The sequence below is a fragment of the Drosophila obscura genome, unplaced genomic scaffold (genome assembly GCF_018151105.1).
Source record: "Drosophila obscura isolate BZ-5 IFL unplaced genomic scaffold, ASM1815110v1 contig_4, whole genome shotgun sequence".
In the NCBI taxonomy this organism is placed as follows: domain Eukaryota; kingdom Metazoa; phylum Arthropoda; class Insecta; order Diptera; family Drosophilidae; genus Drosophila; species Drosophila obscura.
In genome coordinates, this window is record NW_024542828.1 from 5,600,210 (window position 1) to 5,617,772 (window position 17,563).

The 17,563-nt window shown below is 40.8% G+C and overlaps 2 protein-coding genes across 5 annotated transcripts in view; one reads left to right on the top strand and one right to left on the bottom strand.

Annotated features, from left to right (window-relative positions):
• Window positions 1–14,275, bottom strand: part of LOC111073352 (neuroligin-4, X-linked) — a 39,053-nt gene extending 24,778 nt beyond the window's left edge. For 3 of the 4 annotated variants that reach the window (XM_041595088.1, XM_022365653.2, XM_022365645.2), the window contains exons 1-9: window positions 13,903–14,275; window positions 9,563–9,995; window positions 9,277–9,494; window positions 8,596–8,745; window positions 8,096–8,529; window positions 7,420–7,809; window positions 4,814–5,253; window positions 4,514–4,632; window positions 562–864 (exon numbers count right to left, since the gene is read on the bottom strand). In XM_041595088.1, the coding sequence (XP_041451022.1) occupies window positions 562–864; window positions 4,514–4,632; window positions 4,814–5,253; window positions 7,420–7,809; window positions 8,096–8,529; window positions 8,596–8,745; window positions 9,277–9,494; window positions 9,563–9,813 (2,305 nt within the window). In that variant the 5' untranslated portion in view covers window positions 9,814–9,995; window positions 13,903–14,275. The remainder of the gene's footprint in view (window positions 1–561; window positions 865–4,513; window positions 4,633–4,813; window positions 5,254–7,419; window positions 7,810–8,095; window positions 8,530–8,595; window positions 8,746–9,276; window positions 9,495–9,562; window positions 9,996–13,902) is intronic. The other variant, XM_041595089.1, reaches the window with a different exon arrangement.
• On the top strand, window positions 11,218–12,799 carry LOC111073374 (uncharacterized oxidoreductase YjmC). The gene has a single exon (XM_022365665.2). The coding sequence runs from the start codon at window positions 11,306–11,308 to the stop codon at window positions 12,725–12,727; it is 1,422 nt and encodes a 473-aa protein (XP_022221357.2). The 5' UTR covers window positions 11,218–11,305; the 3' UTR covers window positions 12,728–12,799.
• Window positions 14,276–17,563: the final 3,288 nt, after the last annotated feature.

The window sequence follows — 17,563 nt, forward strand, 5'->3', positions numbered from 1 at the left end:
GGCATGTATCTTCCAACATTTGATCATCTAAGCAGCCAGCACTGAAACGTTTCATTTAAGGCAGGTTTTGTTTATTAAAAGGGGAGGGAATCCAGCAGGAAACGACTACAGGGTAGTCACCATTTCAGCAACAAATAGCAGCCAAAAGGGTAGGTAGACTGCTGAGTGCGACAAAGCGTTAAAGCAGAAATCGAAGGAAAGAAAGTCTTGTTGCCTTATTTTAATTTGTCATTTTATGCAGAATCCGCAATTAAATAAAGCTCCTCATCCAAAAGGCCACAGACTTGGGTCCTCTCCCTGTTCCTTTTCCTTACGTTGAGGTTTTGGCCTTTGTCAAATCACAGTATTAAACTACAACTGCAGAATGCTACAAAGGTCCAAAAGGGACATTGACAAAGGCGATGGGCGATTGGGGTGTTGCTCCTTGGGGAGCTTTGTGGATGCGTGTGTATTTAAGTGGCAGGGAAACCCTCGGAGTCGGACAACCCATCCCTGTCATCCCGAACTTTGTAAGTGTGTTTGTTTTTGGTGGGTGGGAGTTGTGGTTAAGCGTACACTTACCACCCAATATGCCATTCAAATAGGCCGAAGCATTCAGGCCGCGTCCCTTCTTCATCATCAATTGCTCATCGACAAGCAGGAGGCGCGACGACGAGCCCGAGGATGATGAGGATGTGGCTGTTGATATACCGAATGGATCCGGCTTAACAGGTCCCTCGTACAGGTCCATATCATCGTGATTACGAAACAGATTGTGTCTAGCAATCACATCCTCCATGCCAGCGCGATGTAGCTCCGGTATAAGGCGCAACCAAATGGAGAGTTGATGGGCCCGAAAGTGATTCTTGATACGCGGCTTCATTCCTGCAAAACAAAAAACAAAAACAAAACAAAAGGTAGGGTAAGCAAACATCTTCATTTTCAAATCGAAACATGCATGCAAATATCCCATGTCCCATGTCTTATGCTCTAAAACTATTCCATGTTTGGCTTTTGGGCCACTTTCCACGAGTCATTTGCATGCCAAAAAGGTGAGCGACAGCGACACTTGGCCTGGCCCTCCTCCTGGCCCAATTGAGGGCAACTGCTGCTGCTGCTGCTGCTCCACCTTCCCCACTCTGATGTCTTGTTTATTCTTAAAGTGGGGTGCAAGCGGCATAAAATGTTTAATTTTTGATGGCTCAGGCAGGCTGAGCTCTTCGTGTGGCAATGGAAAATAGGAGCGCGAATGAAAACTCTGTTGAGCGCACTTTTATCTCATATATAAATTTAATTTATAATATATGTGAAAAGTAACCATGGAATATGACTCTCATATATGCAGCAGTCACTCATGAGTGTGTGTGTGTGTGTGTGTTGGGGCATTCATAAAAAAAAGAGGAATCTCAAGCTTCAATCGAACGAGATTGTGAGAGAAAATGCGAAATCTGAAATCCGAAATAAAATACGAGCATTGCAAGCATTTTGGTGGTGCTGCTGCTGCTGCTGCTGCTGGTGCATAATTTACGCCAGAGAGAACTTTCGCATTCAGAGATTCTCCCATGACCAGGCGAGAGGCTTATGCATAAGATATGCTTATAGTTCAATGTATTTTCCACACCGTATTTTCCACAGCTGGATATCCTTTGTGCATGTCCCTTTTGTATGACGCCCCACACACACACTCATTTCTTATTTGATTTCGATTTCAGTTTTGCACTGCGAAAATCCTTTCAAAACTTGAGCTTATAGAAAGAGTGCCAGAAATCTGTGACGGAGCTGCCTGACGGAGTATTCTGTATAGAAAGTGTCCTTTCAATTAAAATCAAACATAAAAAAAATCAAAAGCATAAAAAGAAAAAAAAAAGATAAATAAGGCACACAAACACGCCAAAAAAAAAAAAGAAAATAGAAATTTAAGGAAAAATGAAAGAGAGGTAATGGCTCCAGCAGACGACATATCTTTTGATATGCATCGTCCTTCGTTCTTCAATGTTTACGTGTGCGTAAAGTGCGTATCAGCAGGCACTCGCCTTCCATCTCCCCCTCCCACCCTAGTCTTTCCTAACATTTTACCTTTTTAAAAGCCATTCGCCATCGTGTACACAATGTTAAGGCAAAATCCATTGTCATAACCTGTGCGTAATTTTCATAAACCGTTAAGCGCGTGTATATCTGTCGCTATCCTCAATGTGTCAGTATGTGTGTGTGTGTTAGCAAGTGAATGACTGAAAGAGTGAGGGACTGAGTGGCAGTGCGTCTGTGTGCGTCAAGTGGGGTATATTGATTTTCTTATTAAAATGGAAAAATGGGAACCACCGCAAAAGGCTTTTACTTGAAGAGGGAGATATATTTTTTATTGGGTCTCAAGTTTTCAATGCAAACAGAAATATATTTTAGAAAATAGATTTTAATTTTTGCAAGCAATTCTTTGTTACATTTTTATATAATTATTGTAAGGGTCTACCATTTTGAAGTGTTAAAATGGAAAACTTAAGTGTCGAAATGAATTTTTGCACAGCGGCATTAAACACTTTGGGAATACAAATATTTCTCTGGCTTCACTTACTCATTTGTTGTGTTATTATTTAAAATTTAGAGCTCATATTTACTACACTGATAGAAAAAAGGCATAGTAAAAATAATTACAATTATATTTGAATTTAAAATGCGATTTTTAAATACAAACAAGTAAAATTAAATAGAATTCACTTTGATTCAAATATAATTGTATTAAAATGGCTTTTTTAATACGGTCATATTTAATCTTAATACAAAACACTTTAAAATAAATATAATATACTTAATTTTTAGTTTAATATGTTTCACATTTAAATTTAATATTATTATGACTTGATTTAAAAATTTTTTTTTTAAATCAAATGGAAAACCTTTTTATTTTAAATATTCCATATTAAATGAAATTAAATATTTTTTGTATTTATTTTAAATATGTTTATATTATTTTTTTATGTCCATTCGAATTCCCAACTGGTTCACGCTGCTGCAGCCTTGAATACACAGTTTAAATTATCTTTGTGCAGGGCCATAATCACAAAAAATGCAGTTCTACTCATGTTGCGATTATTTCTAGTTGAAAACTTCTACTTTGTGAATTTCACACCAAGAGGACTTGAAATGTAGTCCGCGTAGGCAAAATAATAACCGATTAGTTTAAAAATGAAATATACTCAATATAAATATGAAGCATATTAAATTTAAGCATAAAATATTTTTAAATTAAATATGAAACATATTAGATTTAAATATGAAATATATTAAACTTAAATATGAAATATATTCAACTTAAATATAAAATATATTAAATTTAAATATTTTCATATTAATATAAAAATTGAAGTAAAAAATATTCAATTTTAATACAACCACTCTTGGATGAAAATCAATGGCATAAATATTAAAATCTAAGTGAAAATATTAAAATTCAAGGGGTTTTTTCAATCGGTGTAAGCTCATGCCTAAAGCTAGCAACTAATAAATATTGATGACTCAATTAAATATTTCTTACTCTAACAAACCTCAAAGATTATATTTTTATTTGGGGAAAAACAAAATAAAAACTAAAAAATAAATTAAAAATGAATAATTAATTTTGATTTATTGAATTTTCAAACACAAACATACACTTTGAAGGGTATTTATTGCTGCCTATAATATTTACATATTATTTTCTAGACGCTTTAGGTGTGTCTTGTCCCTGTCCCTGCCGCTGGCGTGGCATACAAAAGGTGTGAAAAATTTGAAATTAATAACATTTTCGTACATTTGACATGGAAGCAATGGCGCCATTTTAACACACACATAAAGCTTTATGTCGTAACACAAACACCCCTACGCCTGCCCACACATTCCCCACACTTTGGATCTGAGATTCTAACATCTTTTCCCTCCTTCCTTCCTGCATTTGCCATCCGCCATTGACAGTCTCTGGGCGTTTTGATTGCCCGTCCGCCCATCATCTACCTGGTGGATGGAAGCTGCTCTACTCCTTCTGTTGCTGCTACTGCTGCTTCGCCTCCTGCTGCTGGTCCTTTTCTGCCTCACTGTGCTGACAGTCGCCCCTTGTAATGCCACATTTTTTCCAAGTACTTGTGTTTGCCTGCCCTGCCCGTGGCGTTCCCCAACCAACACTCTTTGCCATGTTTTTGGCAGGCAGAACATGTTCCAGGCGTTGGGCCTTCTTTAAAATTCAAATTAAATTTGATTCGCTCTTTCTTTTTGTTGGCATGGAAAATTTGTAGCTTTTAGAATTTTGGCAATTCCATGAATTTCTTTTTACTGCATTTTGCATGTCAGTTATGGGGTGAGATATATCCAGAAGAATGAAAGCTACTTGCATATTAACAAGGATCCGATTTGAGAGCTCGGATTTCCACCCAAAACGAAAGAAAAGTTTTGTCTGCATCAAATGCTCTTTAAACTGTCTCCACAAAAGAAAAAAAAAAAGAAAGGAAAACAGAGCAAAAGCCAAGTGGAAAATACCGGAAAAACTTGCTGTGGTAGTGGGACTCACCTATTTCTAAATACTTTTGATGCAGGGGATCATAATTTTCCCAGGTGATGCTGCGAAAGCGATTACGCTCCTTTGAAACAGGCAGCGACGAGTCCTGGCGATGGTGTTCATTCGGATTCCTGCAGCAGAGAAAGCAAAATGAAAGCAACGAAGAAAAGAAAAACCAAGAAAAATACAACAGGTTAAGTGGAGTTTAGAGCAAGCGGAAAGAAGGAAGAGCTTAAAGTGCAGCAGTTGCAGTTGCAGTTCAAGTCGCTGTCGGACAGCAGGTGTCCTAAGACTTTTCTCAGCGACACTTACCCGGTGCGTGCAAAGTTGCTCCAAAATATCATCACAGCCTCGGACAGCGCTGTCTCCGACTTGGTGTAGTTCTGGGGAAAGTGGCTAAAGCCATCCACCAGTGGTGCCCCAAATATATAGGGTAAATCCTCGCCATGCACCGTACCCATGCGCTGGGGATAATCACCGTCCTTGGTCTGATAGTCGAACACATAGAAGTAGCAACGTCCCGCCGGCTGTGTGGATGTTCCCGCCGATGTTGAGGCAGCTGGATTTCCGGCTGCCGAGGAGCTTGCCGGCGATGAGGAGCTTACTGGCGGCGGCGATTGCGATGCCAGGATGTCGCCCGTTCGGACAATCGGTGCCACAAACTGGGCATCCGATAGAGCAGCCACAGCGGTGTCTCGTGTGTTGATCGGATGCTGGGAAGTGCGATCCCAGTCCGTATACTCGTTGACGATCTGCGCAAGGAATTTGTTGCATAAAATACATTCTCAAATATAGATATAGAGAGAGCGAGAGAGAGAGAGAGGGATTGGTTGCATGTGTGCAAAGTCAAATCCTTGCTGGATTACATGGGGATTTCTACTGTTTGCATGTCCTTGTTTGCGGTAGCCCATCCAGCCCAGCCCAGCCACAAAACGATGGCGTATTATGGCAACGAGCAGAAGGACGCTCTGACGCTCTGATTATTTCTGCCAGCATGCCAGTCTGCCACAAATAAACGACCACAAAAATGCATCTGTAAAATCGATGTCATGCATAATTTAAAAATTTCCCCCCCAAAAAAGTATTAAATGAATTCTAACAATTGTTATGTGTGTGTGTGTGTGTGTGTGTGTGTGGAATATATTTACATGGGATTGTCTCTGATTCTCTTATATGGAAGGGATTGTCTCTGGATTTTACCTCCAAATATTGATACTGATACTGACAAATACTGCAAATATATTTGGGGGCGGAGTTTCCATTGATTTTTGGTTGGCAAACAATTTTAAACTTCTCATTTTTGATTTTAACTTTTAACTATAATTCTAGTGGGTTTTTTTTGTGTATTTGAAGTTTTAAAAAAAATAGAAATGTTTGAAATTTTAATACAAAAATTCGGATCTAATTATTTGTGATTAATATAAATATTTATTGAGCAATTACCGAATTTTAAGACTTTTCTTTAAAGCTTTCAGTTAATTTGAGTATTAAATTTAATTTTTATTTTAATGACGTTCATCATTATTTGTGTCGCCATATAAATGAAGGCTTATGGAAGATAAATACTGAATACTGAAGCCAGTGTCCTCGAGTGTCCTGCTGTCTGCGCTGCGGTTACGCATAAGTATAATGAAGTAAAATAAATACGGGCTTTAAGCGCTATAATCGTGATATATGCCGTCGGCAATTTACGACTTCTTCACACATATATAAATATATATATATATATATATATATATATCTGGTGAAATGGTGACAACAGCAAGGCTGATGCTGAGGCTGAGGCTCTGGCTGAGATACAGATACAGAAATCTGACTTCTGACGTTGGGATGCTTGCTACTCGTTGGAGGTTTCTCCTGATGCGGCGGCTGCTGCTGCTGTTGCTGCTGCTGTTTGCTGTGATTTGGGTTAAGTGCTGCTTGTGCGCTTTTAAGTAGGTATGTGTTGGCACACTCATACGAACACATGTATGTATGTATGTATGTATGTGTGTATGTCTATGTCCTTGCACACATTTGCCAAATAAAGCGTGTTAATGTTTGGCAGCAATGGCGTGTTAACTGCCTTCCATTTCGCCCGCTTGCACAATGAAAGAATAAAAATAACATCGCCAGTAAAAGCATTAAATAAATATATACAGCAGCAGTAGAAGGCGGCAACAGCAACAGCAAAAGTAACAGCTAAATGTTAAAAAAATAATAAGCGTTTCAAATTTCCAGAAAAACATGAGTGCATAGGATGAAATGCAGACAGACGCAAGAGCATCTACATACACGTATGTATGTATCTGTTGGAGTGGTTGCAAAAAATGTTACTCATACGCAATGTGTAATTATAATTACACGCTCGCAGCTACAGTTACTCAAAGCAGTATGTGCGAACATTTTAATTGACTTTTCTCTTGCAGTCACTGTTGTTGTTTTAGCTGCCGCTTAGAAGTGTTTCATTACACTGGCCAACAAGAGTGCTTTTAATCATTTTAATGGCTACAAAAAATTACTTAAATTAAAGTTTGCTTCTTAAATATTTAGAAAGCAAACAGGAGAGCGAAACTTGAGATACTCTAATAAATTACAGGTTTTGCATAATTGAAAGATTCGTCATGCCTGAGAGGGTATCTACAGTAAGTCTGTATCTAAGTACATATTTCTTTTCATCTGGCAACTGTCTATAAAGTTTTTAAGTGCAAACTTTGAGACAGTTTCTTGAGGGGGGGAAAAAAAAATAAACCAAAAAAAAAAAAGTAAAAGTTGAAATGCAAACTGCCAGATAAAGGCAATAATTAAGCTTTAAACTGATGCCAAAAGTGGAACGACAGACAAAATCTGATAGCCAAGATTTATGGGTCGCAGACCGCACACCGCAGACACACTCACAACTCTCTCGATCTCTCTCTCTCTCTCTATGTAGAACTTACCGTATAGAATATCTCATTAAGGTGATAATTGTATGCATTGCGGACATAAGTGCGGATAATTTTATCTCGTCGCTCGCCCTCGAAACCATTTTGTATATCATGAGCACTGAAGCGCCAAATCGATTCGCCCGTAACGACGCCAAACAGGACATCATAGTGACCGCCCATATTTGGTGTGGCAGAGGCGCCACCGCCAAAGTAGCTGCCACTGCCACCGTTGAAGGATGCGCCACCACCACCACCACCACCACCACCACCACCGCCAGAGCCACCATTGCCACCCGGTGATGTCTGGAAGCCAAAGTCCGCTGATGAACGCTTCGAGTTGCGGGCCATTAAATCATCGATATCGAGATTGGAATGTCCGGGTCGTATGACAACGCCATCAACCTAAATTGAAAGCAAGGGAATCGCAAGTAAATGACAAAAGTAGTGGAAAGGACACAAGGAGGTGCCCGCAAGACAGAAACTTGAAGTTGGCGAAAAGAAGGAATGGTACAACGAGAAGTAAAGTAAGTAATAAAGTCCATTGAAGCGAAGAAGCGGAGGACCAGAACAAAAGGAGGAAAAAAACCGAAAAATAAATGTTCATTGATGGTAGGGAGCGAGGGTGGGAGGGAAGAGAAAACTCTCCACCCTCGCTTGAATCTCCTTCGATTTTTGTCTTTGATTTTACCGATGGTCCAAAGGATGTAAGAAAGTTTGGTGCCTGTATATCCGCACTATACAAATCCTCCAGCGGCACATCCCTCAGACAGTCGACTATTTGCTCATGATGTCGATTCAGGTCCTCCGGTATTGTGCAGTTCACTTCCTTGGCCAACTTGATGGCAAACAGCACGGGATCCTCGACCAGTGCCCACGAGGAGTACGCCGAGCCCGACATGAGTATGGCACGATGGAAGAGCCCTCGCACCATCGTTGGCGATGTCATCAGATAGTTAATGCACGCCGCTCCCGTGCCATGTCCGGCAAGGGTAACGGCATTTGGATCGCCACCAAATTTCTGTATATTCTGTTGGATCCAATGCAGCGCCGCCATTTGATCCATTAGCCCATAGTTGGCGACCCTGGCATGGGCATGTGGATTTGGATTGGCATTGAGGAAGCCTAAGCAAAAAAATTTGTATATATGTATAGTTATTGAGACATTTTTGGGGATGAGTTATGCTGTACCTAATATGCCCAGGCGATAATTGAGTGTTACCACCACCACTTCGCCATAGCTGGCAAGGATACTGCCATCGTAGGGATTGCCGCTGCTCCATTCAAAGGATTCGCCATGAATGAACACCATTACGGGCAGCTTTTTCTCATTGGCACCAGCTACAAAAGAAAAAATATATAGAAAATACAAATCATAAATTGAAATCATTTAAAAAAAAACCAAAAAAAAACAACTTTGTGATATCTCAATTCCTTTCCCCGCACGAACACTCAACACCAACACACAAAAGTATACGCTCTCTCAGTGCGCCATTAAATGTTTCCGTTTGCGTGCGAAGCGGATTTTGCCATAGAAATCGCTTCAGATTAGTGGGATTCACTTGGCCCTGGCCCCGTGGATTTTGTGGCAGCTTTTCGGGGGGCACTAGAACTGGAGGGTGGCACTTACGATAAGATTTTCACTGCGCAATGGTTACGTGAGAGCAACGCTTTGGCTTGCCTTGCCTTCGCTTGCCCTTCTTTTATTTTTTTTTTTTGTATTTTTACGTATAAATTATTGGCATTACGTGGAGTACGATTAATCTTAATTAATTGAATTTAAATAAGATTTATGAAGAGCTTAATGTACGCTTATATTTTTCTCTGTTTGGCTTGTGATAAAGTTTTTCGCCCCTGTTTTCTTTTGCTTACCATTCACCGGGGAAAAGACATTCAGGTAGAGGCAATCCTCGGATTGGTTCTCCAGAAATGGCAGCAATCTCTTCAAGTACTCCAGCCGGCCCTTGGGCATCTTCTCCAGTGCCGCCGTTTCGTTCTGTATATTTGGCAAGCGCTGCGGACAGACGGGACTGTACTTATCCGAGATGCGAATGCCATCCCAGGGCGCTGGTGCACGCGTGGGACTGAATCTGTATTGATTTTTAATATTGCATTGTCAGCACAAAAAAGGGAATGGGAATGGAATGCCATAACGTACCGATTTTGTTTGGTGGGTGGCGTGGCATATGGCACTCCGAGGAACACCTCCACAGATCGCAGAAATCGAAAGCTATCCAATGGGAGTATCAGGCCATGCAATCGACCATATCGCGTCTGCACTATACGATGCCCCAAACGGGCATTCTTATAGATGTCCGATGTGGAGGCCTCCACCATGTGTGGCCTGCCGATAAGCATGCCCGGAAGCAGCAGTAGCCGCAGCAAAATCAACAGCTGGCTTTCTCCCATTGTCTTCGCAGTGCTTTTGCTTTATTTTCGAGCAATTTAATTGAATTCTATTATCCACCTGCTCCCCTATATCGATGTGGCTCTCGATGGCAGGGAGTTCTTGCTGTTCATTTACACTATCTATCGGTGACGTGGGCTGCGCTGAGGTTTCGAGTTTCCAGCTGCACGGCTTTCATTTTGATCTGCATATAAAGAGGGAGAGGTAAAAGCGTTTTAGTTTATTTTTCATTTCTAATATTTTAATTACTATTTTGCAAAGTAGGGGAAGATTTAATGTCCAAAATGGAGACAACAAGAACCATTAGAAAAGATAGTGTGGACACAAAAAAGTCAAAAGAACTCGGCAGTACCTATCGCTTACTTTACTTAGAGATTCGTAACTCTAGCAATCATTTGACAATTTTCATAATTAATTATCAGCTTGTTTTGTTGGGAATTAACACAACTATAGATATAAATTCTTAAAAAATGTCTTAGCATGCAACAAAATATTTGTAAATTCCAAAGTTAAATAAAAAGAACGACAACATTTATACATTATATGAACACAAGTGAAAAATCATCTAAAAGTCACACACATTTATCTTTCAAACCCTTTAATTTGGTTGGATGTTGGATTTGTTGATGCTGTGTGAAATTTATGAACGACTTTTAGTGTGAAGCATAATGTACAATCGGACGGATGTGAAGTGAAGAAACACTACAGATTTATTTGTGTTGGTTGTTGTTAACTCCTGAAATAATACTCCGAAAAATTATGCTCCAAAAAATGTAAGTCAAAAGAAGGTTACTCCCAAATATCCCAAAACAAGGGCAAAACTAGTTTGCGCACATTTTAAGTACTCGAAAAAAAAGCCAGAAATATAAATTTTCTCATAAATTTCATACACGTATAAGGGAGGCGAAAAAAAAGTTAAATTGTTGATGCAAATTCTTTTTTTGGGGAAAAAAAACTGTGGTGCTGTGCTGCCACAAGGTCTCCTCATTTCAGTGTTTGCATTTGTGTCTGTATGTGCACATTTATGTATATTTGCACTTGTATATACATACATATCTGTGTGTCAGTGTGCCTGCCTCAAGGTTACTCTTTAGCCATGCTACTGCAACTGTGTCAGTGTGCAATTTCTATCTGTATCTGCGGGTGTTTTGCGGTTCTACTCTTTTATTTTTTAAGCTTTTACATTGTACCTATTTTTATTTTTTTGTTCGCTTTTTGCATGGAATTACTCTGCTTATTTGTTCGTTTGTTTGTGTCTGTGTGCGTTTGTTGCACTGACAATTCAAGTACGCGCCACAGCGAGTGGCAGCAATGGCAAAAGTAGCTCATGCTCCTAAGGCCTCTCTGAGCTCTGCTAAGCGGGTGAGAGGGATAATAATAATGAGGGAATGAATATCAAAGTAAGCCACGATACTTAATTCATACAGCAATGATTTCAGCATAATACAGATATAAATTTTCGAAACAACTAAGATACGAATACAAAATACAGCCATGCGTGTGGTAAACATTTTTATGGATGTGGTACGTCGAGTGCGTCTAAAGTTAACCATGCCAAAGGCGCTCAACGAGGGCAGCTTGAAGAATCTCAGCCCCAGCTCGGAGCTCGAAGCACCAAAAATCCCCAGCACAGGCGCAAGCGGATCTGCCATTCCACCACGTGAATGGCTGTGGACGAAGCGCACAAAGATCGATATGGAATTCGATAAGCTCTCCTCGTTGCCGGAACAGCAGCAGAATGCCATTTTCTGGCAGAACATCAAGCGGGTGCTGCTGATCTGCGGCGGTCAGGAGAAGCCAGGCGAAATGGAGGATAAATACGTAATGGAGGCCTCTGGCAAAATGGTCAGCGTAATGGAGGCTCAGCGTTTCGTTAAAGATGTCTTTGCCGCCATGGATGTGCCCCTGGACTCGGCCACGGATATGGCCGATTCATTGATTGCAGCCGACTACATGGGCCACCGCAGCATGGGCATCCATCGGCTGCCCTCGATTGCTGCCGATCTACTCAACTCGACGGTAACGGCGAGTGCCATACCCGAGATTATTAAAGAGAAACAGTCCGTTGCTTTGGTGGATGGCCGCAATGCACCCGGTCCGGTGGTGGGCAAATTCTGTATGGATCTGGCGCTGCGAAAGGCTCGCACGGTGGGCATTGGCTGGGTGGCCGCTCGACATTCCAACTGCATTGGCATGGCCTCGTGGTATGCCTGGCGGGCCATGGATCAGCGTATGATTGGTGTCTGCATGTCGAATGCAGCACCGACTCTAGTGCCCGCCGGCGGCATCGAGGCGGTCCTTGGCGAGAACCCCATCGCCTGTGCTGCCTCCGGGGCGAAAGAGCAATTCGTTGCGGACTTTGGCATGTCCGCCTGTTCGGTGGCGGATCTGGAGCTCTCCTACTGCAATGGCAATGCCCAGCAACTGCCGGAGCTGGCGGCCCTGGACAGCTACGGCAAAGAGACAACATCCACGGCGGAGGCTTTGCGCTCCCAGCGCCTGCGGGCCTTTCAGCCGGAGTACAAGGGATTTGGCTTAGCTGCCATGGTGGACGTCATGTGTGGGGTGATGTCAGGCGCCCGCTATGCCACACGACTGCAACAGCGCGGTGTCTACAATGCGGACAATGCACCAGCGAACTTGGGGCAGGTGTTTATTGCCATCGATCCGATGCGTTTCTGTGCATCGTTTGAGGATCGTCTCATCGACTTTCATCGTCTGCTGCGTGAAGCGACGCCCTGCCAGCAGGGTCTGCCGCCTCTGGTGCCTGGCGACAAGGAAATCTCACATATGCAGTCAGTGGACGATCAGGGTGGTCTCTTTATGTCGCCCTGTACCTTGGCGGTTCTTAAGGAATTGGCCGAAAAATTGGATATCACACCGCTGCAGATGGAGGCAGTCAACAAACGCGAATAGGTTCCCATTTTAAAGATGCTTTTTTTGTAATTTGCCCGAAGCCAAAAAAGCCAAAAGTTTCAGCATTTCAAATGAATTTTCTCGCCTGCTTCGCCGTCCCACTAATTATGGAGCGTTAAAATATTCAAAAGTTCACTTCACAACAAGACCCCCCCCACGCAATAAAAAAGAAAATTCTGCATAATTATTTCTGCTAATTTATGGACTCCACTTTTCCACCTTTCCTCCCTAGTATACCCTTTTTTTGTAGCGGTGAGCAGTGCGAGAGCCAACAGCTGTGGCAGCAACTAAAAATAGCTAAAAAAAAAATAAAAATCCCATTCCAGGTACAAGTATATTTGTGCTTGGATAATTGTGTGCGTGTGGCGTGTCAGGAAAAGTATCTAAATCTAAATCGATATAAAAAAGGAGGTTGAGCGGCTGCAGAATCATTGGCAGAATGATTAATTTGATTTCCTTTGGCAGCCCGTGGGGGCGTATGTGTAATAACGTGGAAACTTTTCTTATGACACACACACACACAGAGTCCTCGGTCTGAATTCTGCGGTGTAGATAAATTATGGCCACATCTTATGATGTGCTGTGTTGTCAAGACGAAACACCTGTGTCCCATTGCGGTGGCACGTGACTGCGGCAGCTAGAAGCTGGATATCTCAGGACATTCGTAATCGCTTATTAGCTTTTGGCTAAATTCCCAAAGTGAAAGTCTGAGATAAGCCAAGGATTTGATGTGTACACTCGGCAAAATAAAAGTATACTTTGGATTTTTAGGCAGCCTAAATCTTTATTTGGATAATTTCTTTGAGTGCAGCTGAGACTTTCATTTATTTTTTGCACTCATTTATCTTCATAGAATTGATTTGGATTTTATGTGTTTGGGCAAACAATTTGATGGATCCAAAGACAATGAAGAAATCCATTGTTGATTCGCGACCCTAAATTACCAATTAGTTAGTTTATATTTATCGAACCTTGAACTGTTTAAGCAAATTAAATCCGACTGGTTTCTACCAAACACCAGATGTTCAAAGAGTCAAGCGACAAGTGCATTCTGGCTACAAAAATGATCAGATTTTACATCTGCAGTTGATGGGTAAGTCATAGGTTTAGCTATTCGATAGCCCCAGAGTGGATATTATTAAATCAGCGCTGTTGTTATTTCTGCTTAGATTTACCTTGTGGGAAAGTCACAGAATCTATGGCCCTGGGAGCAGGTCCTACTGTTTGTTGTTTAACTTTATTTGTATTTGTAGCGCTGATCCTTTTGCTGTTTAGCTCGCGTATCCTTTTGATTTTATTGTTGGTATTTGTTGATTTTGTTGTTGTTTCCTTTTCACACAGATACACTCAGCACGCACACACATATATATACATTATGGATGTTGTGGGAAACCGTTTTGTTGCGCTCTTTTCTTTTGTTGGATTTTCACATATATTTTCGTGTAACAACAAATGATTTTCATTTCGCTTTTCATTTTTATTTATAAGATGATTTGATTTTCACTGGTTCTGGGGTTTTCACCGCTTTTGTTTGCTTTGTTTTCTTTGCGTAGAATTTTCATCATTTTGGTTTTTTGGAATTTTTGGGGTTTCATTTATATTTAAAATCGCCACATGGCTGCGTTTATTATTATTCTAATTTGATTTGCTTGTCTTGCTCTCTACGTAAATTTATGTTTGTTTTTTAACCTAGATTTTTCCATTCGTTTCGATGATGGGTGTGGGGGAGAGAGCGGGGTTTTTATTATATATTCAAAATACATTTATACTTGTTTTTCCCTCACAAATACGAATGCATTCGATTTCTGATTTCTATTTGCATTTCAAGCATATTGCACCTGAGGGGTCTACCTGTACAAAAAACTCTTGAAAAATGCCACACAAAATCTATTTTAATGAAACCTAACAAAATACAAAAAAGAAAACGTATGTAGGAATTGTGATTGGATTTTCTATGCACTATTTGGCCTCGTTTTTTTTTTTTTATATTATTGTGAATTTGTTGGCTTAAACAAGGCGAAATCTCTGTTGGTTCATTGACGTTTTTCTTTATATTCTTTTTCGATGTGTAAATATTAGGGAAAGTGTAAATATTTAATGTACCTGATGAGGAAACCCAATTGAATGCGAACATATTGATGGGCTTTTAAATTAGTGAGAGAGCTATTAGTGAAGTTATTAATCAGCGATGAACAAAAAAAAAAAACAGGATTATTTCAGAGGTGCAAAACTGGGAAACAGGAATACCAAAAGGGCAGCGAAAAATAAACATGAAAATAAATATGAATTATATGAGGTTTTTCAAACAGAAAGTAAACCAATAAAAGATTTAAAGCAATCGGAAGATATGTGATAGTAAAAGAAAAATAAGTTTATTGCAAAATAAATTTCAGGACATGAGGAAATGAAAAAGACTATCAGTTCATGAAGAAAACTTAACAAAAAACATAAAATGTTGAGTAGGAAAATAAATGCCATTAAAAGACTCAGCAAAAAGACTCTGGGTACCCCGGAAGGTACGTTACTAGACTCAGAAAACAGTAGTAAATTTAAATACAATAAAAATTGAAAAACCAATATCATATTAAAAGAATGAATAAATAAACAAATTTATCTTACAAGAATTGTCCCAGAATGTGGGACAAAGATCTCCCGTGAACAAACATTTGATCTAATCTCATTGGGGACATTTCAATGTCCTGGGCTTTCAAGTCGAATTGAAACTGTGTGTTGCCCACTTTTAGGGGTTATGGGGGTTTAATTATTCCATTCACGGCGATTAAACCTACAAGAGTCTAATTGCATGCCAGGACATGCCATGCCAGTACGCCGGCCAGTTCTGGCCCCCCGACCCCCAAAAGCCATGCAATGGCGAGCGTCAATGACCGTTAAGTGGAATGTGAGGGACTCCTTCTATTTGGTTGTTTTTTCTAAGGGCGATTCTGCATATATTTTTGTTCAACAAAATGAACGCATAAATACCCAAAAATAAATAAATATAAAAGGAGGCAGAAAAGCTGTAAGAAAAACGAAAGAAATAAGTACCAAAAACAAGTAAGAAAAAGCAAGAAAAAAAAGGAAACAAAATGCCGCAAGGCAGCAGACAAAAGGCGATGTATGATGAACGTTGACGGAGGACGCGAGACGACAGACGAGTGAACCAAAAGGATGAGGATGTGGATGATGACGCGGCCTTATAACGGATTGTTAAGTTATGGCACATACACACACACACAAACATAGATAAAGATACGTACACACACAGAGACAAAGATCGTATCTGTGTGTATTTCATAGATAAAAATGAGGAAACTTTTTGGCCTCCAAACACTTTGGCAATTGCTCACATTTACTTCTTGTGTTGATTTCTGCTTCGTTTGCCGCTCCCACACATACACGGATATTGGCACACACCGACACACAGACACGCACGCACGCACACACACAGCTAAAACCGGATAGAGAACGGAAGAGAAACTGAAGCTAGAGCCGTGGCCACGTGCACGGTGATTTTTTTTTTGGTTTGAATGCGCCAGAACGCGTCGCTTGTGTCCTTAACGCCCGAATGTATTCCAACGACTGAAGATTGCCGTCGTTCGCTGTCGAGGCTTCGAGACCCTCATCGTTGTCGTGCACGGGCTGCCGACAATGTGGGTTAAGCTCCAAAAAAAAGAGAGCGCGAAGTACTGAGCGTGAGAGTGAGAAATTTCTGCCTGGAAGTGGAACGTAAGCTCTTCTGCTGTGTCGCTCCTTCGCTCTTTTGAGTCTTCAATCAGCTGTTCCTCCTATGGATGTTCGTTTTTCGTTTGTTCTGCGGCAAGCAGCAAAAAGAAATTAAGTCAATTTGGTGCCTCTGCTCTGCTCTTTCACTCCCCGCGTTTTCCCCTCAGTAGATCTGTTGTTTTTCGTGCTTTGATTTTCGTTTTCTACGAATTTTATGCCTTTGTTATTGCAGCAGGCAGTCAGGCAGTCAGGCAGGCAGGCAGTCAGGCAGTCAGGCAGGCAGTCATACGGATAGCTCCAATCAGCTTTTATTGAGGCAGGTAATGGTTGTGTTGCACAGCAAGTCCAACGATTGGCAGTGCAAATTGCAAATGGTTTTTGGGACAAATATGAGAGTGTTATTCCAAAAATATTTACCCTTTATTTATGTGTCGTATTAAAGTTAGAGATTTTCTTGCCACTTAAAAGTTAAAAAGAAAAAAAAAATGTCTGCAAACAAGAAGAAGGAAAACAATGAAATATACTTTGTAGCATTCCCCCTGCTCCCATGGCGACACTGATAACTTTCAGTCCCCTTAAATCACACACCACACATATGTCAGCAGATACAGCTACAGCTACATATACAATGCTAACAAGACAGAATCAGCCACAGCAGTAGAATCAGCAGCAGACAACAGACAACGGGAGTCTCCAGCAGCCAGCAGCCAGCATCCAGCAGCTCCTTCTTTATCATCGTCATCCCGTCCCCCCCTTGTGTACAGAGTGAAGCAACAATGACAACTTCAATGAATGGCGACAAATCAGTTGGCGGCTAAATGATGCCATGAGGCAAACGTGCGTGAGAATTGACCGCAGTTTGAAAAATCCAAAAAGAATCCATGGAGGGAGAAAACCGAGCTGAGCCAGAGTCCTGCCAAAAAGGAAACACAATAATTGAAAGCAAAAAAAAAAAACAAAAAACTGATGAAAAAACACAAGTGGAAATAATTCTGTGGCATTAATCAAGGGCCCCGTCAACTTATTACAGTAATTTCATGATAAATGTCCGATAAATAAATGCATAAATATAAGTCACAGGGAACACAGTGGTTGAAAGGATACACAGAGCAA